This window comes from Lucilia cuprina, chromosome 4, assembly GCF_022045245.1.
Source record: "Lucilia cuprina isolate Lc7/37 chromosome 4, ASM2204524v1, whole genome shotgun sequence".
In the NCBI taxonomy this organism is placed as follows: Eukaryota; Metazoa; Arthropoda; class Insecta; order Diptera; family Calliphoridae; genus Lucilia; species Lucilia cuprina.
The window spans coordinates 95,141,406-95,166,350 of record NC_060952.1 but is presented as its reverse complement, the minus strand read 5'-3'; the positions used below and the strand labels follow the sequence as shown (position 1 = coordinate 95,166,350).

The 24,945-nt window shown below is 28.4% G+C and overlaps 5 protein-coding genes and 1 non-coding gene across 6 annotated transcripts; 3 read left to right on the top strand and 3 right to left on the bottom strand.

The window, feature by feature from the left end:
- Positions 1-10,343: 10,343 nt before the first annotated feature.
- On the bottom strand, positions 10,344-10,417 carry Trnat-agu. The gene has a single exon. It is a non-coding gene; the product is annotated as a tRNA-Thr (tRNA).
- Positions 10,418-10,994: 577 nt separating this feature from the next.
- LOC111676538 (protein farnesyltransferase subunit beta) lies at positions 10,995-12,924 on the top strand. The gene is made up of 5 exons (XM_023437497.2): positions 10,995-11,210; positions 11,311-11,567; positions 11,627-12,062; positions 12,131-12,366; positions 12,426-12,924. Exons 1-5 carry the CDS (start codon positions 11,118-11,120, stop codon positions 12,718-12,720), a joined length of 1,317 nt encoding a protein of 438 aa, XP_023293265.2. The 5' UTR covers positions 10,995-11,117; the 3' UTR covers positions 12,721-12,924.
- A 523-nt stretch (positions 12,925-13,447) lies between these two features.
- LOC111676546 (J domain-containing protein CG6693) lies at positions 13,448-14,590 on the top strand. The gene has a single exon (XM_023437505.2). The coding sequence runs from the start codon at positions 13,583-13,585 to the stop codon at positions 14,477-14,479; it is 897 nt and encodes a 298-aa protein (XP_023293273.2). The 5' UTR covers positions 13,448-13,582; the 3' UTR covers positions 14,480-14,590.
- A 530-nt stretch (positions 14,591-15,120) lies between these two features.
- Positions 15,121-18,152, top strand: LOC111676524 (zinc finger protein 420-like). Its single transcript, XM_023437483.2, has 5 exons — positions 15,121-15,407; positions 15,473-16,242; positions 16,314-16,448; positions 16,516-16,626; positions 17,851-18,152. Exons 1-5 carry the CDS (start codon positions 15,231-15,233, stop codon positions 17,987-17,989), a joined length of 1,332 nt encoding a protein of 443 aa, XP_023293251.2. The 5' UTR covers positions 15,121-15,230; the 3' UTR covers positions 17,990-18,152.
- Positions 18,140-20,360, bottom strand: LOC111676523 (zinc finger protein 700-like). The gene is made up of 5 exons (XM_023437482.2): positions 20,098-20,360; positions 18,760-20,036; positions 18,560-18,694; positions 18,393-18,503; positions 18,140-18,328 (listed from the first exon to the last, which is right to left on the bottom strand). Exons 1-5 carry the CDS (start codon positions 20,251-20,253, stop codon positions 18,223-18,225), a joined length of 1,785 nt encoding a protein of 594 aa, XP_023293250.2. The 5' UTR covers positions 20,254-20,360; the 3' UTR covers positions 18,140-18,222.
- On the bottom strand, positions 20,360-22,881 carry LOC111676543 (zinc finger and BTB domain-containing protein 14-like). The gene is made up of 5 exons (XM_023437502.2): positions 22,629-22,881; positions 21,267-22,570; positions 20,977-21,111; positions 20,804-20,914; positions 20,360-20,741 (listed from the first exon to the last, which is right to left on the bottom strand). The coding sequence occupies exons 1-5, from the start codon at positions 22,773-22,775 to the stop codon at positions 20,636-20,638; spliced, it is 1,803 nt and encodes a 600-aa protein (XP_023293270.2). The 5' UTR covers positions 22,776-22,881; the 3' UTR covers positions 20,360-20,635.
- Between the last annotated feature and the right edge of the window lie 2,064 nt (positions 22,882-24,945).

The following is a 24,945-nucleotide window of genomic DNA, read 5'->3' as shown; positions in this document are numbered from 1 at the left end:
TTCTTAAAGTTACCCTACAGTTATCACTATTAAATAGCTGGGGTTTCTAAAATAGAAGCGAAATAGATATTTCACTAGAAACCTTGTAAAAGAAGTAGACAATATTTCAATATGATGAATCCATTTAACATTCCCTGAACGTTGCAGTATCTAAGACTGTTTCTAGTTTATATCATGTTTATCATCCCAGCAAAAAAAGAACTTCCAAAGAAGCCAAAAAGAAGTAAAATTTACTCCATGGAAGTAATGAAAAAGACCTGAAGAAGTTATGATTTTAACACAGGTTTGTAATAAGAGGGATGTTTTTTTATTTGAATTCAAATTCACTACATCTGAAGTCATTATCAGGAAGAAATTTTTATGCTCTTTTTTAAATGTTATTAAGAACTTAAATTGTACTATAGAATACAACTAATTTAACTTAAATAATATTAACATAAATTAATAAATACAATTCAGAATTAATTCAAAAGATTTCAGTACAAACAAATAAACCTTAAATTAAAAAAAAAATACTGTTTCGCTTCTTTGGATGTCAATAAACATCACTTACACAGAAGTTACAAAAAAATAACTTAGTGCTACTTTTGAAATGATGATAAATGTTATTCTTTTGGAAGTACTTCGTTTTATTTTACCGAGATGTTATTTTTATATCTTCTATACAATTTATTGAAAACAAAAACTTATTGTCAAATGTTAAAACTTTGGAATATTTCCATTTAATATCTAAGTTGAGGATTTCAATATTGAAAACAAAACTTGACTACTAGTCTCATATATTCACAAACTTATATCAGCTCTTATTGTGATTATTAAGACTTTTTTTATTTAATTTTTATTGAAAACAAAAAAATTGATTGTCACTTTATTTACACGGTAGCAATGATTTTTGTCATTGCTCGTGTAATTACACACCCACTTTTATGATTGGAAAATTTACTTCTTTTTGTTATTTTATTCTATTATAATATTCACATAAGCAATAATATTGTCGTTGTTGTTTTTGCTTTAAAGTTAATGTCATTCTTTTTAATAACATCATTATTATTAAATGCTCATATAATTTTCATTTAATTACTGTTTTCACATGCACAATAATAGTACAACAAAAACATAAATAAATAAAATGCATAAAGAGGAGAACAAAAAAAGAATAAAGCTTGCCATATATTTTTTTTATTTATATATAGATGAGTGTTTGTAGTTACCGTATGTATAGAAAACAAATATATATTATATGTCACCTGTCTGTTATATTAAAAGGCGTTAGTAATATGTGGTTTTGACATTCAAATAAGCAGTAGGTGACATAAATAATATGATGTAAATAAAATTGGCTTTTTTAACAAAAAAAACGGAATTGTAAGAATTTTCGAATTTTTTAAATTTAGTGTTAAATTGTTACCAAGTACCTTAAAGGGTTAATTTCGATTTTTTTCACTCTATTTTAAATATCGGACTATATATACGATAAATTCTAGTAATTTTTGGTAAATATCACAAACAAATAAATATTATTATGAGAATTCACAAATATTGCAAAATTTGACCTTTGAACTCCACAGTTTATGGGTTAAAAATTTCCGATTTTAATAAAACTTCGTATATATATTTTATATTATCTGGATTATATTATTCGGAAAATACTTTATTTAAAATGTACAAGAGAAGAAAAGTAATAAGTTTTCTCTGAAATATTTCAAAAATATGCAATTTTATCCAAATCCTTCGAGTTTCAATCTCACGTACAGCTAATCTGTAAGAAATATTGATTTTTTTACAGTTTAAAAGCCTTATCTATGGTTCATAAATCCCCATGAGATCTATTAAATATTTTAAAATTTGGTAAACAAACTTTTAGAAAAACTGAAATTGGAGATTTGAAACGCACGTTAATAGTCTGGCGAATTTGAAATAATAATATTTGAAGCAATTTATGTGTTTTATATCGTTTTAAAATGCTTATTCTGTGCATATTACAATTGCTTTACAAAAAGTTGTAAAATTTCTTAATAAATGGGAAAATTTTAGCAAAAACTGAAAAAAATCCATATTTTTCTCTTGGAAACTTCAGATCCTTTGATCCTTAACACGTGCCATTTCAGATCCTTTGCGGCACATGTTAACGTTATCCTATCAGCCCAGTTTTTGCATGACTTAGTTTTACAACCCAAAGAACAATTCTTGAGGGAGCGATTAAAGTTCGCAATTTCGTTTTAGGTCGGTGGCGGCTTATTTTAGAAAAAATCGCGGCGGCTAAATTGTCGGCTCAATTTAACTTTTTCTTCATAAATTTACCTTATAAGCGTTTGTTATATTGTATAATAGTCTGTTATATAGAAACCTGTCTCTATATAAGTTTTTTTTCTGAAATACATGTGCGTTTCACCCGGTTTAGCTTTTGTACCGAAAGAAGTCGGCGGCGGCGCGGCTTGCAAAATATTATCAATTTGAGCCGTCTCTTATCATTGACTAATATATTTAGCTTTTTGTCGTTTTAATATCACTTTTCTTTGGCATGTAGATAAAATGACGATTCTAAACAGTATTGATTGCCAACCTTAAATTTTTTGTAACACACTGTTTACTGCTACTACTATGTGTTTGTAAGTAGTTGGCAGCGCGCCACACTGGGTATCCACACACACACTTAAACACATATATTAAATATTTATTCGTAGGCATAAATTATTGTTTTTACTTAATAAAACAAAATGCAGAAGGAGAAATAATAATAATAAAAATGAAACATGATTAATTACCATGGCCAAACGAACACTTTAACTGCATTTTACTGCGAATTTAATTGCAAATTGCAATAATAAAACTTATCATAAAAATGCTTTAACCGACAAACAACAACAACAAAAATAATAATTGCCACTAGTGAAAACCCAGAAAAGGGTCACAAAAAAAACTGAAATTTGTTTTTTTTTTAATTTATGAATATTGTAGCAGAATTAGTATATAACATAGGTGAAAAATAAAAACATAAATATTTCATTTTAATAAGGTGCCAGACATATAAATAATTAAAAAAAACAATATTTAAAAAATTCCTACAAAAAAACAACACAAATGCATTAAAAGGACACATTTAAATTGGTATTTTTTTCCAAACAAACATTTAAACTAATATTTATAACTTTTTTGTTAATATAAAATATCTTCCATTAGTCAAGCGTAATTTTACTTTATGTCATTTAGTTTTAACGTTTTCTTATTATTTTAGTTGGCAGTATTTGTTACAGTCATATGAGAATAATTTGACATAACCCGGTATGTGTCACAGCAAGGGGACATGTTGTCACTTATTTTTATTTTTTTTAATTGAAGTTGTGTATTTAAGTGATAAGTGACCAGTTGTTGTCCACCCTAAACATGTTAATATCTTTTATATATTTTTTTTTTGATATTATAATATTGATAAAATATTTGCGTAGTATTATTTTTTTTTTTTGTCTTTAACATTTATTGCAATTAAAGTGTCTAAATGAATAATAGATAGTTGTATGAAAGTTTTTAAGTTTATAAATATTCATGAATATTATTTAAATTTACTAATTGTACCATAACATACCATTTAAAATTAATTTATCTTATCGGACAGAATTTGGATTTTAATGTTATTCTCTCTAGATAAATAATAAATACAGCATTGTCAATTCTGAATGTTATTTCGAAGCTTATATGTAATAGAGATAACATGGTGTACAAAACTTAAGTGAATTTTGAAATGAGTTGTAAAAATATTCTAAACTTATATACAACTATTAGGCTTATAAAACTAAATTCCAATGTTCAAGGAAAGTTTGGATTGTTAAAGAAACTTGGGGATTTGAGACAGGGCTTGTTTCAGTAGCTTCACATTTCTTGGCAGATACTTATAACATAGCTTTTTTTGAAAGATGACCACAATATTAAACTTCAGCAATCAGTCGGTGCATCAGTTTTAATATTCCGTTTTGCAGATGAAAGCCTCCATGGTTAATCACAAAATTGACTTCTCCCATAGGAAACATTCCAGTGAAATGTAGATTTTTTTATATTGAGGACAAAAATTGATTGTCAAACTTATAGTATATTGCTGAGGGTTTTCTTGTATAATTTAACTCTGTTATATATTTATTGAGAACAAAAACTGATTGTCAGTTATATTCCTCAACATAATATTCGTTATATTATTGTTGAGTTATTTTAACATAATTAATAACAATAATTTATCTCTCCTTTATATTTATTGAAAACGAAAATTGATTGTTATTTTGTATTTACGGCAGCGATAACATTTGAATTTTTCGTATTATTACACTACACTTATTTCACTTCGCTTGTTATTAATTTTATTAACATTAAAATTAAATAAAAAAGATATTTTCGTGAACTGGTCAACCCCTCAATGCTTAATAAATATCTTAAATTTAAATGGCGAATCTTGTTACAGTTTCTAGTAGGATCTGTGAGAGGGCGAGGAATTTTATAAAACTCGGGACTAATAATCCAAATGTTGTTAGAATATAAAACTCTATTCGGTTTTTCATAAAACGTATTATTGATCTGAGATTTAAATTTTTCAGACCTTTGTAGTTACAAAAATAACTGGGTTATACCAACAAGGTCAAAGGTTAAATTCTTTATTAATATACAATTCTTCTACGATCACAAATTTATTACTTTGAGATTATATTTTTAACATACATTTCCAAAATATTTCCTAAAAAATGCACTTGTTACCAAAATAAAAAAGAAGCAAATAAACCATAACCTTCCATAAGAAATCAACATTTTCACCATTACGAATAAGAGACTCCTTCAAAGAGAAATTCATAAAAACACATAAAAAGTGAAGCTACTACGTTTTTATTTTAAGAAATTGCCACTGTTTTTGCCACTATGCATCCCAGAGAAGCAGTTATGGACCATTTGGCATTAGTGCAGTGTAAAGCATTGAATTTTTAACTTTTATTCGTTCTAAAGAGTTTTTTTTTTTTGCTGTTTTCGTTTTTCTTTTAATGATTTTCACAAAGTGATAGTACAAACACAAAATGTTAATGAGCAATTTGAGATTGTGCGAAAAGATTTCATTATTTCAGTTAAAGTTTTTTTTGTAGCTTTTTAATTCAACAGAAATTAAGGGAAGCGCAGTGGTAGTAATGCAATGTATTGTCTGTTAAGATTTTTTTATTGAATGAATTAAAATTTTTTTAAGAAGAGAGTGAGAGAGCAGGCAGTAAGTTAGTTAGTTATAAGAATGAAAATGTTTTAATTGGTATTTTTTATGCTTTTTAAATATAAATTAATTGTAATTTAAAAAGGTTTAGTTTTAAAGTAAATATTTAGTTTAAGTGTTATGAGCAGCTTGTTAATTAACTAGTTAGGATCATTTTTAATTAGAGTTTAGTTATAATGCATTTCTATTTGAATTCTCGTTCAGTTCTAGTTCAATTCTAGTTCAGTTCTAGTTCAGTTCTAGTTCAGTTCTAGTTCAGTTCTAGTTCAGTTCTAGTTCAGTTCTAGTTCAGTTCTAGTTCAGTTCTAGTTCAGTTCTAGTTCAGTTCTAGTTCAGTTCTAGTTCAGTTCTAGTTCAGTTCTAGTTCAGTTCTAGTTCAGTTCTAGTTCAGTTCTAGTTCAGTTCTAGTTCAGTTCTAGTTCAGTTCTAGTTCAGTTCTAGTTTAGTTCTTGTTCAGTTCTAGTTCAGTTCTAGTTCAGTTCTAGTTCAGTTCTAGTTCAGTTCTAGTTCAGTTCTAGTTCATTTCTAGTTCAGTTCTAGTTCAGTTCTAGTTCAGTTCTAGTTCAGTTCTAGTTCAGTTCTAGTTCAGTTCTAGTTCAGTTCTAGTTCAGTTCTAGTTCATTTCTAGTTCAGCTATAGTTCAGTTCTAGTTTAGTTCTAGTTCAGTTCTAGTTCTAGTTCAGTTCTAGTTCTAGTTCAGTTCTAGTTCAGTTCTAGTTCAGTTCTAGTTCAGTTCTAGTTCAGTTCTAGTTCAGTTCTAGTTCATTTCTAGTTCTATTTAAGTTGTTTTTTTTTTGTTCTTTTCTAGTTCAGTTGAAGTTGCAGGATTTTTTAATCCAAATATACTTCATTAATTTCTTGCAAAGTTAGTGACCATTGATATGAGAGAATTTCTCGCCTAAATATTAAAAAGCCTTAATAATTCATTCATAAATTATTAGCTTTCATAATTTATAAATATCATGACTTTAAAGTTACAAACCAAGCTAATATAAGCAATTGTGAAATAAGCTTAAGTTTCAGATACTTATCAGCGATACTTATATGCATAATAATTAAATTTGGCACAAAAAGGGTTAAACCAACCGAAAAACAAAAAGACAAGGGAAAGAAAAACTCAAGAATTTAGGGTCAATATTTCTCTATCAGCAGCTATGAAGAAAAGAATAAAAACAAAAGATGTTGTTTACCCTAAACTTTTAGACAAGTTTTAAGAAGGTATTTCTTTTAAACATTTTAAGACACTACATACTAGTAGTCGGACATGGCGCATACTCACTGTGCAATTTTAACAAACAACAACGATTATGCTAATTGTTGGTCATTGTAAAGAACTCATCAAAAACACAGCTACAAACAAATAAATAAGTTTAAGTAAAGGGGGGGCTCGTCGACACGCGCACTAAACCAAAAATTACTTGCTAGTAGACCCTATCTAAAACCCTTTGAAAAAATTCAATTCTTTTTAATTTTTTTCGTTAATTAAATATGTTAATATTTTCTTATGAAAGTGTTTTATTTTTAGCCATATAACACACAACCATTAGTAAATGTCAATTTGAATAGAAAAACCATAAAATTAGTGTTCAAAAACTTTAAGAACATTTTCTGTTTGTAATTTAAAACATTACAACTCTTCAAGTCAAGGTGCAATATTTAAATATATGTTTTACTTTTTTTTCTTATTCTTCATTTCATTGTATTTAGAGCTCAAATAATAAAAAAGATGCCAATTTATAACATGCAATATTATGAATATTGTATGCAATTCTTATGATTGGTTTGTTTAAGAAAAGAAAAAAAGCCAAGAAAAATATTTACAAGTACATTTTTTGTTATTCTAGTAAAATACTAGTTTGTTTATAAATTGTGGTAGTGTTGTTCTATAAATTTTAGGTTAATAGCAATTTGCATAGAAAATTGCCAGAAGTTACAGGCAAAACACTTTTATGCTAAAATAATAAAAGTACAAAACAACAGCAATAAAAACATTAAAAAACATTGTTGTTTCATTAACACACAAAAAAATAATTGTTTCTAAAATGTGCAGTAACGTCTACAGGGACAGGTAAGCTTAAGGAGCTTGTTTCAATCAAAATTTTATTTTTGAAATTTCTAGTTCAGTTCTCGTTCAGTTCTAATTCAATTCTAGTTCAGTTCTAGTTCAGTTCTAGTTCAGTTCTAGTTCAGTTCTAGTTCAGTTCTAGTTCAGTTCTAGTTCAGTTCTAGTTCAGTTCTAGTTCAGTTCTAGTTCAGTTCTAGTTCTAGTTCAGTTCGAGTTCAGTTCTAGTTCAGTTCTGGTTCAGTTCTAGTTCAGTTCTAGTTCTAGTTCAGTTCTAGTTCAGTTCTAGTTCAGTTCTAGTTCAGTTCTAGTTCAGTTCTAATTCAGTTCAGTTCTGGTTTAGTTCTAGTTTAGTTCTAGTTCAGTTCTAGTACAGTTCTAGTTCAGTACTAGTACAGTTCTAGTTCAGTTCGGTTCTAGTTCAGTTCGAGTTCAGTTCTAGTTCCGTTCTAGTTCAGTTCTAGTTCAGTTCTAGTTCAGTTTTAATTATCTTTTTGTTCAGTTCTAGTTCAGTTCCATTTCATTTCTAGTTCAGTTATAGTTTAGTTCCAGTGCAGTTCTGCTCATTTCTAGTTTAGTTCTAATTGCGTTTAATACTAGTTAAACTTTTCGAAGTTCTTAAAAATTTGTCAAAACCGTAAAGCGATATTCTTTCTCTTTTAATCCACCATTTTTCAAATGTTTCTTTAATAAAAACAACAGTAACTTCAATAACAACAAAAAATAACATAGATTTATGTCAGACATACTAAATATTTGTAATGGCTGATGGGTTTTCAAAGCACAACTTTGTAAAGTAAATCATTTCTACAAAAAAAAAAGAAAGAATTTACAATTTATGGCTTAATTACACAGCTTAGACTTGTGCAAAAAATTTAAAATACCCTTATTTTGTTAGAAATTACAAAATATCCCTTTTTACACACACAAACCCATACACATGTAAATAAATTAAACTAAGACAGTGTTTCCAAGTAGATTTTATGGAAATGGACTGAAAAACAACTATAAATTTTAAACTTATCTAAATCATATAGAATTACAGCTAGAGGACAGCATTAGTCTTCTTTTCCATCTCACTCTCTGTTTTCTGTTCCCCACGTTGGCAGTAAAATGTTCAGAAAATGTCTAACGGGTGTGAGAATTTACAATTTGTGCTTTAAAACGTTGTAAAAAATAAATTTTCTGGCAATATATAATTTTTACTAATGTTGACCTAATAGATTTCTATTCCCAAAAATGTCCCGGTTAACCTATGGAAATTTACAGCTTGGCAACACTAAAACACAGTTAATAACTTAAAGGTGTAAATTTTCTTTCAGTTTTTGTTGTTGTGGTGGCTTATTTTCTAATACAATTGTTGTTGTTTCTACAATAAAGGCGTCTTTCAAATATGCAAACGCCTTGTCTTCATATAGAAACAAAATTTTATAAAAACATAATACATAATCAAAAAAATCAAAAAAGCAAGTGGAAAAAAACTTTGTGAACTTTGTTTATAATATTTACCTTCTTTAAGTAATGTCTGCATTTTGTTGTTGTTGTTGCTGTTGTTCTTTGTTAAAACGTTGCAATTGCACGCGATTGTAAAAAAAATATATTACACTTTATGTAGTTGTGATTTTTTTGTTGTTTTCGGCAACAATAAACTAGTATAAAATATTTTTTTACTATTTTATTAAAACACTATTTTCACTTAACACTGCTTTTTTAACAATTATTTTCTTAAATATTTACAATTTAATTTAACAAATAAACTAATTGGCACTAAAATACAAATTTTTAAGTAAGATGCGCTGCGCTGAGCTTTTAATAATCACTTTCCAATACAAAATGTCAACAAACATCAAAGACAACAATTGTTTAAAAAGATGCCAGATGGTATTAAAGTGGGTAAATTTAATGGGAATGTATTTATAAAAGAGATTATTTTGTAAATTTTAAAAGAATATAATATATTTTGAAAAATATATAGTTTTCAACAAAAGTTTTATAAATTTAGCTCAAAAATAAGAAATTACAAATAAACGATAAGAAAAATAAAGAAATTTTGAGTTTTTTGCCCTGAAGACGTGATTTTAAAATGTGTATTTTAACACTTAATTTCTAAATTTGACAAGTGCAAGTTAATTATTAAATTTAATTTTTAAACAAGTGTTACAGAGAAATGATATTGATTTATTTCACTTGTTTATATTGTTGAAGCTAATATATTTCACATTTAAAATATTATACAAAAAAGTTGAAACCCTATTTTCCCCCCCCCCCAAATGATGCATGTTCCTCTCAAACTACATGCATTTTGAGTAAATTTATTTTCTATGTAAATTTTGTTGGGCCAAATATGCTTGTTATAATATACCTAATAAATATATGCAATTTTAAGTAATTTCTTTTTTAGTTGTAGTAATTTATAATGTAATTTTTTTTTATTTTTTGTTGGCTAGCATATAAATGAGAATGCCATGATATTTGATTTGTGGGAATTTCGTTAGAAAATATTTATAATGGTAAAGAATACATAAGCCATACATGTTCTCTTGCAAATAAATAGTAATAAATTTGATTTTTTGTATGGCAAAAAGTAAATATTAACGATTAAAAACGAAAGTCCACAAAACTACCCAGTCCACTTGTTATATTAGAATTGCAATTTTAAAAAAAGTTGAAAAATGTTTTAAAATTTATTTTATGCTTTAAGTTTCTATTAAGTTAGCTTTCCAGATAACATACAAGATTTATAAAATGTATTAAAAACAAGAAAAGTAATAAAGTTTATTTCTCTTCTATAAAATTCTAGTTTTTATGTTTACATTTAAAAATATGTATTAACTTTACAATATGGATTAATAAATAAGATAAAATAAAAATTTTTACGGTATTCTTCCATTGACATGATAAACAACATCAAATTAATTCATATGGCAGCCCATATTTCACCGTTATAAGAAATGTAAACAAACAATTTTGAGCAATACTAAAAAACAACGATTTGTGAAAAAAGATAGAAAATATAAAAAAACAACAAAAGTATCGATCAACTAATGAAGGCCCCGGCGAGATTCGAACTCACGATCTCCTGTTTACTAGACAGGCGCTTTAACCAACTAAGCCACGGCGCCCTGTTGGGTGCCTGTTGCAAAATGTATAATTTTACTTTTCTAATGTTGCCAGATATATGAAAAAGCTTTTTACTAAAATATATGTAAAAACATACTTGTGTCTGGTAAATTAAAAAGAAAGCTTTTGCTGTTTACCCATCATTTATACTAAAAAAAAAAACAAAAAGCCACTAAAAATAGGTTTTAGGTTAAAAGAAAACTACTTAAATCGGTTTGTGTTATATTTGAAATAATTCAGTTCAGTTTTGTATAATTTTTCTGGGTTAATTTATAAAATCTCCCATAAAATATGCTTTGGATTTTTATTTTCTTTTTTTGTTTTATATCATTTTACAAAAATTTTTTGATATGGTAACATCTAAACAAATATTGCTGATTTTTTGTAGCAATTGTCAAAATGCAAACGAAAATAAAAGATAAAGATATTATAATTGTTCAAAATTAAAGTAAATTAAGATATTTTTGAAAAAACTCTAAATTTATGGCAAATAGTGAAAACAATGTAGGCGTTTTTTCTATTTTAATCCAATAAAAAATATGCACCGTCTGGTAACACCAATAATAAAGCTTTTTGAGTGTCAAAAAATCTGACATTTCACACAAAAACAGTTGTTTTGTTAGAAAAAAATTGCCTTCTTGTTGTTGAATTTATTTTTAATTATTATTAAAAAAATATTTATTTTTAATATAATTTCTAAACATGGAAGAATCTTTGGAATTTCGTGATTTTAATTTTATAAAAAATTTTAAATTTGACGATGAAAAAGTATCTACAGTGACTTCAAGGGAACAGGTGTGTGTGTGTGTTTGTTGACAAATAGATAAATGACAAATCCAAGTTGTAAATAATTTAATATATTGACATTATTATTATTATTTATATTCGTTTTTAGCAAAAAACGGAAAATTCCATAGAGAAATATTATGATAGATTTCAACAGATAGGTATGCTGGATAAACATATAACACGCTATTACAGGGAAGAACATCAAAGATTTTTGGAAAGTATGTTACATCGTTTACCGGGCAACTATGAATGCTTGGATAGCAGTCGACCCTGGTGTATATATTGGATTTTACAAGCAGGACATGTATTAAATTTTACATTTTCACCAGAAACCCTAGAACAAGTAGTACAATTTTTAGTCAAGTAAGTGAGCAAAAATAACAAATTTTACATTTTTTTTTTAATTTATGACGTTTTCCTAGATGTCGTCATCCTCAGGGAGGTTTTGCGGGAGGTCCGGGTCAATATCCTCACTTGGCTCCTACTTATGCCGCTGTAAATAGTTTAGCCATGATAGGCACACCCAGTGCATTTCGTGCCATTGATAGAGATTCATTGGAACGTTTTCTTTTTGCTGTGCGAGAACCAGACGGTTCTTTTCGATTACATGTAGATGGTGAATGTGATGTACGAGGAGCTTACTGTGCTGTGTCTGTGGCTAAACTTACAAATATGCCGCAGAGTACGTTGAGTAAACTGTTTGATAAGACTGGTGATTGGATTGCCAGCTGCCAAACCTATGAGGGTGGTTTTGGTGGTGCTCCCGATCTGGAGGCTCATGGTGGTTATACATTCTGTGGCATAGCTGCTTTGGCTTTACTTAACGAAGGTCATAAATGTGATCAAGAACAGTTATTGGTAAAGAATCGTTAAGATTGAAAGGTATACATGTAAAACAACATAATAATCCTTCTTTTTCCTAATAGAAATGGACTCTACAACGTCAAATGGCCTATGAAGGAGGTTTTCAGGGTCGTACCAATAAACTAGTGGATGGTTGCTATTCCTTTTGGGTGGGTGCCACTATACCCATAACACAAGCTATTATGGCCAATGATGGCAAACCTATTTCGAAATCCCTATTCGATGTTGGGGCACTGCAGGAATACATCTTGTTATGCTGCCAAAAACCCAATGGTGGACTCATTGACAAGCCCGGCAAGTAAGTATTTTAAATCTCTGTTAATTTTTAATAAAATATAATATCTCTCCTCTTTATAGACCCCAAGATCTGTATCACACTTGCTATACTTTAAGCGGTGTAGCCATAGCTCAACATTCAGAATCAGCTCTAAATCCTGCCATATTGGGTGATCCCATTAATGAACTTATGCCCACCCATCCGCTATTCAATGTTTCTCCCTTGGCGGTTGCTCAAAGTACACATTTTTATGAACAACTAAATAAATTACGTTCCTGTACACAATTTGATAATTCTCTCGACGATGAGGAGGATATTAGTGAAGATCCGGTAGAAGAAAATCCTTCTTCAGTTAGTTCTACTACTTCAAATTAATATTTTAATTCGATTTCCCAACTTAAGCAAATTTAAAACAAAGTGATCCTATATTGTTGGTCAGAGAAGGAATAGAAAAAATAATTTTTAACTGTATTTTATATACTGTATAATTTTTTGGTAATTTTTGAACTGGTGTATTCACTTAAAAAACAGCGTATAAACAAATTCTATATTCTCTTGTATAAATAACTTAAAGATAAACTGAAGAAACAGCCTTTTTTTCTATTTTAAAATGAAATTATTCTTGTAAATGTTAATATGATATAAATGTTATTTTCTTAAAAATCAAATTTGACTTAAATTATTACAATAAAAAAATAAATAAAACAAAACTCAATTGTTTTTGTAATTAAATGTATAAAACTTTTCTTTGAAAAAATTTGACGAACAATTTTATTACACTTTTCCATATAAATTTTCTGTATAACACTATTCTATAGAAAAATTTGTGCATAACGCTATACAAATATTTAGTATAATACTTTCTGCTATAGAACAATGTTTGTTTAAGACTTTCCTACATATAAAAAAACAGTTTATAACACTTTTTCTTTTAGAAAAATGTATGTATAACACTTCTTTGAAAAATTAAAAAAAACGCCTCTTTAACAAAAAAAAACATTTTCTGGCAACTTTGTATAACAAAATGCAACACTGTATTTGCAAAAACAAAAAATATACAGATGTTTTCTTTCTTGTTTACCCACTTCTTCTTCGCGCCTCTTGAAGGCAATTTTCATCATTTTTTATTTACATCCAAGTCTGTCAATTACTAAAATATTTCTTGTGAAATTTATACAAATTTTTCTAAACTTTAAAGCAAAATCTTGTTTGTAAATTACGATAAATTGAAGAAAAAATGTCTACTTTGGAATTGTGTGAAAAATACTTCGACACACGCGATGTCTACAAATTATTTGATGTTGAGAAAACGGCTGCCGAAAAAGACATTAAAAAAGCATATTACAAATTATCATTGTTAGTACATCCCGATCGTGTACCAGAGGCACAAAAGGAATCAGCCACTGAAAAATTTAAGTTGCTATCGAAATTGTATCAAATCTTGACCGATCAACAGAAACGAGCGCTCTACGATGAACAGGGTATTATTGATGATGACGATGATAATTTGGAGGGCAAACTATCGAATTGGTTGGAATTGTGGAGAAAACTCTTCAAACCTTTAACCGAAGAAGATATAAACAATTATGAGAAATCCTATGTCGGTTCGGAACTAGAAAAGGCCGACATTAAGAAGGCCTATTTACAGGGTAAAGGCTGCATTAATTATATGCTTAATTCGGTACCTTTTATGAAGGTGGAAGATGAACCGCGCATACAGGAGTTGGTAAAAGAATTGATAGCTGCCGGTGAGGTGCCGGAATACAAAATCTTTACCGAGGAGCCCGAACAAAAACGTAAGAAGCGTCACAAGAAATATGCACGTGAATCTAAAGAAGCTGAGCAAATTAAAGCAAAAATTGAGGCTAAAAATAAAAAGCGAGCAGATGCTGCTGGTGCAGCAGGCGGTAGTCTAGAGCAGGCTATAATGGCTAGACAGAAATCACGTGAAAGTGGTTTTAATTCTTTAATGGATAGATTGGCTGCCAAATATGCTGATCTAGATGATGAGGATGATGTTGTGGACTTTAACGCTAAAGTCAATAAAAACAAAAAGAAATCTCAGCGAAAGGGCAGCAAGGAAACCGATAGCCCATTGCATGCCGTTAAGAAGGGAAAAGTTAAGAAGCGTTAAGCAGGGAGGGAAGAAAATAAAATTATCTTTTGTTTTGGTTTTAGTAATTAGATTTATTTTATACAAGATATATAAACTCGTATTGAAATTTAATTTATTTGATATGTAGAAGTAGTATTTTTCATTAAATTAAAAGAAATGAATTGAAAAACAAATTTTGATTGAAAATATTGTGTTGACATTCTTTCTAGGTTTAGGGAAGTACTAAAAGACTACCACAGGAACAATATACATTGAACCCAGAATAAAGGTTCCATTATAGGAATATATCGAAACTATACGCATTCGAATTTTTAACATTATTGTGGATACATCCACATATACTAAAAGATCTTGTCATTTTAACACAGAGACACAAACAAATAATTTTTTTTAATTTCATTTAATCCAACTGTAGTTGGATTATATATTATATATTAAAATTAATCAAGAGCTGAACCAATTTGTAAATGTTTCCTATTTTTAAATTTTATTTAAATCAAATTTACTATTTAGTTTAATTAAATTCTCCACTTTTCAACAACATTAATCGCCAATTTTCCTACTCAACACTGATGCCAAATATAACTCACCACGAAAGTGCTGCCAAGTTAAAAAATCCACCAAACAATATGGCATCTCAGAGAAACTTTTGACATTTTTATGTAAACAAAAGCCAAAATACTAAAAGACTACGCTAAAAATCGAAGAAAAAATAAAATAATTCAATTATTTTTCGTTTAAGAACAAATTAATGCAATAAATAGAAAAAATGTCTACAAAATCTACCGACAAATGTCGCCTTTGTTTGGTGGAAACAGAAATCGCCAAAACTTATGAATTGTTTAAGAACAATGGTGGCATTTCATTTAAAACAGAAGCGGATCAAAATGATGAATTTAGCAATTTGAAACTGTACGAGAAAGTGGAATATTGCTGCGGTGTAAGGGTATGTAAATAGTTAATAATTATATATTTAAATACATTTCTTAATTTATTGTGTTACTTTTACAGCTACACAATAAAAAACACATGCCTACACGCATTTGTGGCAAATGCTTTAACACGGTACACATGTGGTTCAATTTTCGTCAAATGTGCTACAACTCGCAAGTGTTCTTGACCACACAAAGCCAGGATGTGGTAGATATAGATCAGGAGTTGGAAGATTTGAAAACCATACGTACAAAATTAAATCAAAAACCTCAAGATGTTATAGAGTATCTAGATGCCGCAGACAATAGTGAAGTGGGTGCTATCATCTATGAAGAGATTGATAATGATGGCGATGATGAGGGTAATTATTTAGATAGTCACTTTGAGTTGGACGATGATGACCTGATCGATGATGAGGAAAATGTTAAAAATGTGGTAGTAAAAACTGAACCTTCAAAGAAATATGAAATCGATGTGGCAAATTTAAAATTGGAAAATATGCCAGATAATGGTGATCTATTAGAGGCTTTGACAGCGGATGATTATAATGAAGCTTTGGCTTATCTTAATGCCGAGGACGATGAAGAGCTGGAAGAGTTTATTGATCATTGTGCCACTAAGAATATGACGATTAGACAATTGAATGCAAAAGCTCTGACGAAGTGTAAACCGAAAATCAATAAACCAAAACCAAAAACTAACGTTAAAGAGGAGAAAACACAAAAGACTATAAAATTGCCGAAACCCTCGACATTTATGTGTAATATTTGTGGTAATGTTTATAGTAAGAAACCACTGTTTCAGCATCATATGCGTATGCATTCCGACGTTAAGCCTTATCAATGCGAGTAAGTTGAAAGGAGGTATTATTTAGTTATTACCTTGTTGTTACTAAAATGTTTATTTTTTCTTTTTGCAGACTTTGCGATAAATCATATCGTATTATGAGTGACTTGAGAAATCATATGTATCGTCATACGGGCGAAAAACCTTTCAAATGTAAATATTGTGATCGTCATTTTATGGATCGTAGTTCCCGCCACAGACATGAAAGGTATATATAAAAAAATAAAGTTTAAAATTAATATTTTTACTTTTATCTTTTTTCTTTATTTTTTTAGAATTCACACCAACTCCAGGCCATATAAATGTAACATATGTACAAAGAGTTTCTCTTATTCGGCAATATTAAAGAATCATTTGAAATTGCATTCAGGTGAAAAGGATTATATGTAAGTCAAATGATTTATAAAAAAACACCAAATCTGACAGCTGTTTATTTATCTATCTATTTATCTACTTATCTATATATGTAACTACCTATCTATCTATTTATCTATCTATCTATTTATCTATCTATCTATTTATCTATCTATCTATTTATCTATCTATCCATCTATCGATCGATCTATCTATTTATCTATCTATCTATCTATTTATCTATCTATCTATCTATCTATCTATCTATCTATCTATCTATCTATCTATCTATCTATTTATCTATCTATCTATCTATCTATCTATCTATCTATCTATCTATCTATCTATCTATCTATTTATCTATCTATTTATCTATCTATTTATTTATCTATCTATTTATTTATCTATCTATTTATCTATCTATCTATCTATCTATCTATCTATCTATCTATATATCTATCTATCTATCTATCTATCTATCTATCTATCTATCTATCTATCTATCTATCTATCTATCTATCTATCTATCTATCTATCTATCTATCTATCTATCTATCTATCTATCTATCTATCTATCTATCTATCTATCCATCTATCTATCTATCTATCTATCTATCTATCTATCTATCTATATATCGTTATATCTAACTATCTATCTATCATTCTATCTATCCATCTATCTATCATTCTATCTATATATCGTTATATCTAACTATATATCTATCATTCTATCTATCCATCTATCTATCCATCTATCTATCATTCTATCTATCTATGTATCTATCTAACTGTCTATCTATCTATCTATCTATCTATCTATCTATCTATCTATCTATCTATCTATCTATCTATCTATCTATCTATCTATCTATCTATCTTTCTATCTATCTATCTATCTATCTATCTATCTATCTATCTATCTATCTATCTATCTATCTATCTATCCATCTATCTATCTATCTATCTATCTATCTATCTATCTATCTATCTATCCATCTATCTATCTATCAATCAATCTATCTATCTATCTATCTATCTATCTATCTATCTATCTATCTATCTATCTATCTATCTATCTATCTATCTATCTATCTATCTATCATTCTATCTATTCATCTATCTATCTATCTATCTATCTATCTATCTATCTATCTATCTATCTATCTATCTATCTATCTATCTATCTATCTATCTATCTATCATTCTACATATCTATCTATCAATCTATCTAATCATTGTTATTTCTACTTTTCTAGCTGTTCCATTTGCAATAAATCCTTTACTTTGGCTCATCAACTGAAAGCTCATATGCTAACCATATCTCACAAACAAAAAGAGGCTGCATTTGAGGCATCTGGCTATAAGATACTCTATGAGACAGCAGTTGATATTTAAATATGGAAAACAATGTGTTTAATAAAACTTATTTAAAAAAAAAATTCTACAAATAAAAAAATGTTTATACACTAGATTCTAGATTGTAAATAAATAAAAAGTCTGCGAAAAAAAGTAAGAATATCTCTATGTAAATAAAAAGAGTAATTGTTTCGATCGATAATTTCAAATTTAATAATTAATTTCTTTATAATTAATATAAATTTGTAAACAAATTATATAACTTAATATGCTTAATTAGATAATAGACCTAATTGCTCTACAGCTTTGTGTAAAGTAGTATTTTTATGGGCCTTTAATTGATGTGGTAGTTTAAAAGATTTTGCACAAGGTTCACATCTGAAAAATATAAAAAAAAATTGAAATAAATAGTTAATACATTTGCCAAACATAACAAACATACCTATAGGAACGTTCTCCCGTATGAACTTTTTGATGCTTTTTTAAAGTAGTGGCTAAAGAAAATGATTTGCCGCATTCATTACATTGAAAAGGTTTTTCATTTGTATGGGTTCTGTAAGGAGAAACCGAAAGTAAGTAAAGGAGATAACACATATTTAAAATCTTTACCTTTCATGTCTTAGATTAGAACTGCGATCACTAAAACGTCGACCACAATATTGACATTCAAATGGTTTTTCTCCCGTATGAATGCGCATGTGAGCCTGCAAATTGCAGGCAGTAATAAAACGTTTAAAACACAATCTAAAAAAAAATACAAATCTACAATTTAGTCAAATATTAGAAACTTCAGCCTCCCTAATACATACTCGCATTGATGATTCTTTTCCTGACGATGTACTTTCATGTGTGCATTTATTAGCTGACGACTGGTAAAAGTATTGCCACATAAATCACAAACAAATACTTGCGGCTGTTGTTGTGTGACATCTTTATGATTTGTCTTATCAGGATCGGTTTGTCGTTTTTTACTTGTGGTTGTTACAAATTTAGATATTTTTGAATTAACCACTACCACACCCGAATTTTGTGATGATATATTACTATTATTGGAATCATCAATTAAATATTCATCTACTATATATTCAGTGGATAAATTATGACTGGCATTGGATAAATTTGAATTGGTTTCTTGTTCTAATTCGATAAAACCAGCTTCTGCCTCTTCTTCTTCCTCCTCTTGTTTGGTGATAACAGTTGAACTTACTTGTGCTTGATTATCTTCCATATCGGAATCAGAATTTAACATAAGTTGTTCTTCAACTTCTTCTGGTTCATCTTCTAGGGGTAGAAATTGTACATTTTCTTGATCTTCTTGTTCATCGGTTTCTATATGTTCTTCCTGCTGCTCTTCTTCTTCCACATCATCATCATTATTAGCATCGTGGAGATTAGTTTCGTTTTCATCTTTAATGTGTTTAAGTAAGAAAAATTCTTGATTGTTGATTTCTGCTGAGTTTTCCTCTTCCATTTGATTTAATTCCTTTTCGGCATTAACTTCATCAATTTGAAAATCTTGTAGTTGCTTTTGGGAAGAATCATCTTTTGATCCTTTAACTTTAAGCTTATTTACTGTTTGTTTATCAATATTTGTATTGTCCCCTTTTTCCCCTACTTTATGCTTGTGATTTTCTTCAATTACATTTGGTTGTAATATTTCTTCCATTTCTACTATATTATGTAAGTCCTGCTCCGTCATTTCCTCTTCTTCAATTTCATGAGCTATTAGATCATCGGTATTACTATTTATTTCATTGGTGAGGGAATCCTTTCTTAATTTTTTAGGCGTATGTTCTAAAGGTGTGGTCGAACGTTTTTGTTCTGCTTTTTTAACGGTGGTAGAAGCTTCTACAGTGTTAATGCTTTCATTTTTATCTTCCTCTATGGTTTCCTCTACATCCTCTTCAAAGTCTTCTAATTGAGGCCTTTCCGGTTTAAACAATATACTAGTCGATTTGGTGCGTTGCAAAACAGATTGTAAAAACGCATCAGAGGATCGACAGTTTTTCCGAAAATTCATTGCTTGTTTAACCATTGCAAAGCATTTTTTACATATTTTCTCGGGTAAACTATCATTGGGTTTCATCTAATTGCAAACAAAAAATCAATTAATTAAACAAATAAATTAATAAAAAAAAACTACTCACCATAATGCCGGAACATTCATAGATTTGTTTAGCCAACATTTTATCCTCATTGAACAGATGACGCATTATAGATCCCTCATCTGTCGCTAGACCTTGTTTTTTCGGTTCTTCCACCAAACATACGCGACATATATTCCACGTTATATTTATTTCCATTTTTATGTTAAACTTAATACAATTATATAATTTACTTAAAATTTAAATATATTTTAATGTTTATTAATAAAATAAGAAATATTATAAAAAAACACTTTAAATGAATGTTGTAATAATTTTCTTTAATATTTATAGAAATGCTGATTAAAAGAGAATACAAAATCAAAACAATGTTAACTAGCTGTAACATAATGTATAGAAATGTTAAGTCTAAAACAGACATGTCAAATGTCAACAGTATGTATATTTAGCGATTTTATTTAACATACAGCGAGTTTTATTATCATTTTAAAAGCTTTTAGATTTCAAAGTAGAATTTTATTTTAAAAATAAAAAAATTACATAAAAATTTATAAAAATACATGTAATTACAATAAAATTTTTAATTTTCTAGTCGTACTAAATTAACCACCGAACGATGTAACGAAGTATTTTGATGGGTTTTTAAATGATGAGACAATTTAAAAGATTTACCACAAGGTTCACATCTATAACCCAAAAAATTCCATTTTAAATTTTTAAGTATTTTATAAAATTAACAAATTTTTACCTGTAGGATCTTTCATTCGTATGCACTTTCATGTGATTTTGTAGAGTTGTAGCCAAAGTAAAAGTTTTACCACAACTTGAACATTTAAATGGTTTTTCATTGGTGTGAGTCCTTAAAGACAGAAAATAATTTAAGATTAATAGAATTTTTAATAAATTTCCTAATAAACTTACCTTTCATGCCTTAAACTAGAACTACGATCATTAAAACGTCTGCCACAGTAGCGGCACTGAAATGGTTTTTCTCCCGTATGAATGCGCATGTGTGCTTGCAGATTGCAGGCGGTAATAAAACGTTTGAAACACAATCTAAAATTATTTATTTCAATTAAAAAAAATATGTTTTGTAAATGTTCTGTGATCATTAATTAAATATTTGTTTTAGATGCTTTTTATCAAACTTTTTAAAATTCAATTCAATTTAATTATACTTTTTAAAATACTGAAATAATAACAAAACTTACTCGCACTGATGATTCTTCTCCTGATAGTGAACCTTCATATGTAAATTCATAAGATTCCGATTGGTAAATTGATTGCCACATATTTCACAAACACAAACTTGCTGCTGAACACGAGCTGTAGTAGAACTACTATCCGAAACTTTAGCTAAATAGCGATTAGGTTTACGTCTGCTAGAAGACATAGTAATACAGCCAGTGTTTCCGGCCGTAGTAGAGACATCTAGTGATTTTATTTTAATTTCTTCTTCGGCGTCAGATATTATATTATAATTACTAACACTATCATCCACAATATATTCCTCCTCTAAATCACTTATCATATTGGAAGTATTCGAATTTTGTTCATTATATTCAGACTCATCATTTGTATCGACAGTTGAAGTAACTTGGTTTGGATTATCCTCATTGTTTGTTTCAAAATGTAACATTAAATCATCATCATCCTCCTCATCCACTTCCTGTTCAATATTTTCCTCTATATCTTCTTCATCTTCAATAGCATAATATTCAATACTCTCATCAGTTTGGGGACTTTGTTCCTCTGTTTCTTGTATGACTTCCTGGTTATCATTACAGTTGGCAAGTTCATTTTTAATATCTTTAAGCAGATAATATAAATCATCCTCCTTTTGATCTTCTTTTGTAGTTTCTTGTTCCGCTGCTAAGTCAGCCTGTATCAAGTCCTGTTCATTACATTCTTCAAAATCCTCTTCAGTATTTTTAATTTTTGTAAATTTAGCATTCATATAGAACTTTTGTAATTGTGAAGTTTCAGATTTGGTAATTTTTGAAATTTCTTTAGTTTCTTTTTTTAAAAGTTTTGCATTTGTCAAAGTTTTGTCTGGATTATCATCAATGATTTCGTTAATTATATCATCAGAATGCTCCATCACTTCTACAAGATTTACGCCAGTATCATTAACCACTTCGTCTGCCACATTCTGTTCCCTACTTTCAACCATTTCAGCTATTTTCTCTTGAAGGGCAGACTGTTTGTGAGCTGCTTTAGAATAATCGACAATCTTCTTATCGCACTCACTTTCTATAGCCTTTTCTACTTGGAAATGATCATTTCCCCCAACAGCCTCTGTTTCCATTTGTTCCTCCAATCCATCTTCATCATCACTAGCAACGCTAGTGTTTATAGCAGGTTTAAACAATGAGCTAGCCGATTTAGTGCGTTCCAACACGTTTTGTAAATAACTATTAGAGGCACGACACGTTTTTCGAAACTGCACTGCATTATTTACAATTTTTATACACTTCAAACAGATTTTATCCGGCAAGGAATCATTTGGTTTCATCTAAATTATAAAGTTTTGATTAAAGTCATCTATAATTTTTCTTCCTTTAAATACTTACCATAATCCCAGAAAAATCATAAATATGCTGAGCCAATTTGTTGTCTTCATTAAATAAGTTTCTAAATTGGTTATTAGATTCTTTGGCATTTTTATTTTCTTCCTGCAAACATACTCGGCAAATATTCCAAGTTATATTTATTTCCATGATAATTTAATATTTATAAACATTTAACTTATTAATTCATGTATTTTAATTAATTAACAAAAATTAAAAAAAGACAAAATTGAACTTGGAAATAGTTATTGACAGAAAATAAACAATGTTAAACTGTAATCAAAACAGAATGTGAAAACAAATATATTTTATTAACAGTATTATTAACAGTATAATGTTAACAACAGAACACTGGTTTTAGAAATTAGCAGGAAAAAAGTGTTTACGGCGAGTGTTGTCAAATCGAAAAATGAAGAATATGTGTGATTATTGATCACTTATTTTTATTTTATTCACGAAAATTAGATTTTATGGCTGATAAACTTAAAATAAATTTAGATATGCTCTAAATTAAAAAAAATAAACGAAATCACCAAAAATCGATAATTTATATGAAAAACTAAAAATGACTGTAGATCCTTAAATAACGCTCTAAATGGAAAAATTAACGAAATCTGTGATCACTTCTTTTATTCACCAAAAATCGATAATTTATATGAAAAACTAAAAATGGCAGTAAATCCTTAAATAACGCTCTAAATGGGAAAACAAACGAAATCTGTGATCACTTATTTTATTCACCAAAAATCGATAATTTATATGAAAAACTAAAAGTGGCTGTAGATCCATAGATAACGCTCTAAATGGAAAAATAAACGAAATCTGTGATCACTTATTTTATTCACCAAAAATTGATAATTTGTATGAAAAACTAATATTGGCTGTAGATCCTTAAATAACGCTCTATGGCAAAATAAAGGAAATCTGTGATCACTTATTTTATTCACCAAAAATCAATATTTTATATGAAAAACTAAAAATGGCAGTATATCCTTAAATAACGCTCTAAATGGAAAAATAAACAAAATCTGTGATTACTTATTTTATTCACCAAAATCGATAATTTATATGAAAAACTAAAAGTGGCTGTAGATCCATAAATAACGCTCTAAATGGAAAAATAAACGAAATCTGTGATCAATTCTTATATTCACCAAAAATCGTCATTTTATATGAAAAACTAAAAGTGGCTGTAGATTCTTAAATAACGCTCTAAATGGGAAAATAAACGAAATCTGTGATCACTTCTTATATTCACCAAAAATCGATAATTTATATGAAAAACTAAAAGTGGCTGTAGATCCTTAAATAACGCTCTAAATGGAAAAATAAACGAAATCTGTGATCACTTATTTTATTCACCAAAAATCGTCATTTTATATGAAAAACTAAAAGTGGCTGTAGATCCTTAAATAACCCTCGAAATGGAAAAATAAACAAAATCTGTGATCACTTTTTTTATTCACCAAAAATCGATAATTTATATTAAAAACTAAAAATGGCTGTAGATCCTTAAATAACGCTTAAAATAGAATAATAAACGAAATCTGTGATCACTTATTTTATTCACCAAAAATCGGTAATTTATATGAAAAACTAAAAATTGCTGTAGATCCTTAAATGACGCTCTAAATGGAAAAATAAACGAAATCTGTGATCACTTATTTTATTCACAAAAAATCGTCATTTTATATGAAAAACTAAAAATGGCTGTAGATCCTTAAATAACGCTCTAAATGGCAAAATAAAGGAAATCTGTGATCACTTATTTTATTCACCAAAAATCGATAATTTATATGAAAAACTAAAAGTGGCTGAGATCCTTAAATAACGCTCTAAATGGAAAAATAAAAGAAATATGTGATCACTTATTTTATTTACCAAAAATCGTCATTTTATATGAAAAACTAAAAGTGGCTGTAAATCCATAAATAACGCTCTAAATGGAAAAATAAACGAAATCTGTGATCACTTATTTTATTCACCAAAAATCGATAATTTATATGAAAAACTAAAGGTGGCTGCAGATCCTTAAATAACGCTCTAAATGGAAAAATAGACGAAATCTGTGATCACTAATTTTATACACCAAAAATCGATAATTTATATGAAAAACTAAAAATGGCTGTAGATCCTTAAATAACGCTCTAAATGGAAAAATAAACGAGATCTGTTATCACTTATTATATTCACCAGAAATTGATAATTTATATGAAAAACTAAAGGAGGCTGTAGATCCTTAAATAACGCTCTAAATGGAAAAATAAACGAAATCTGTGATCACTTATTTTAGTCACCAAAAATCGATAATTTATATGAA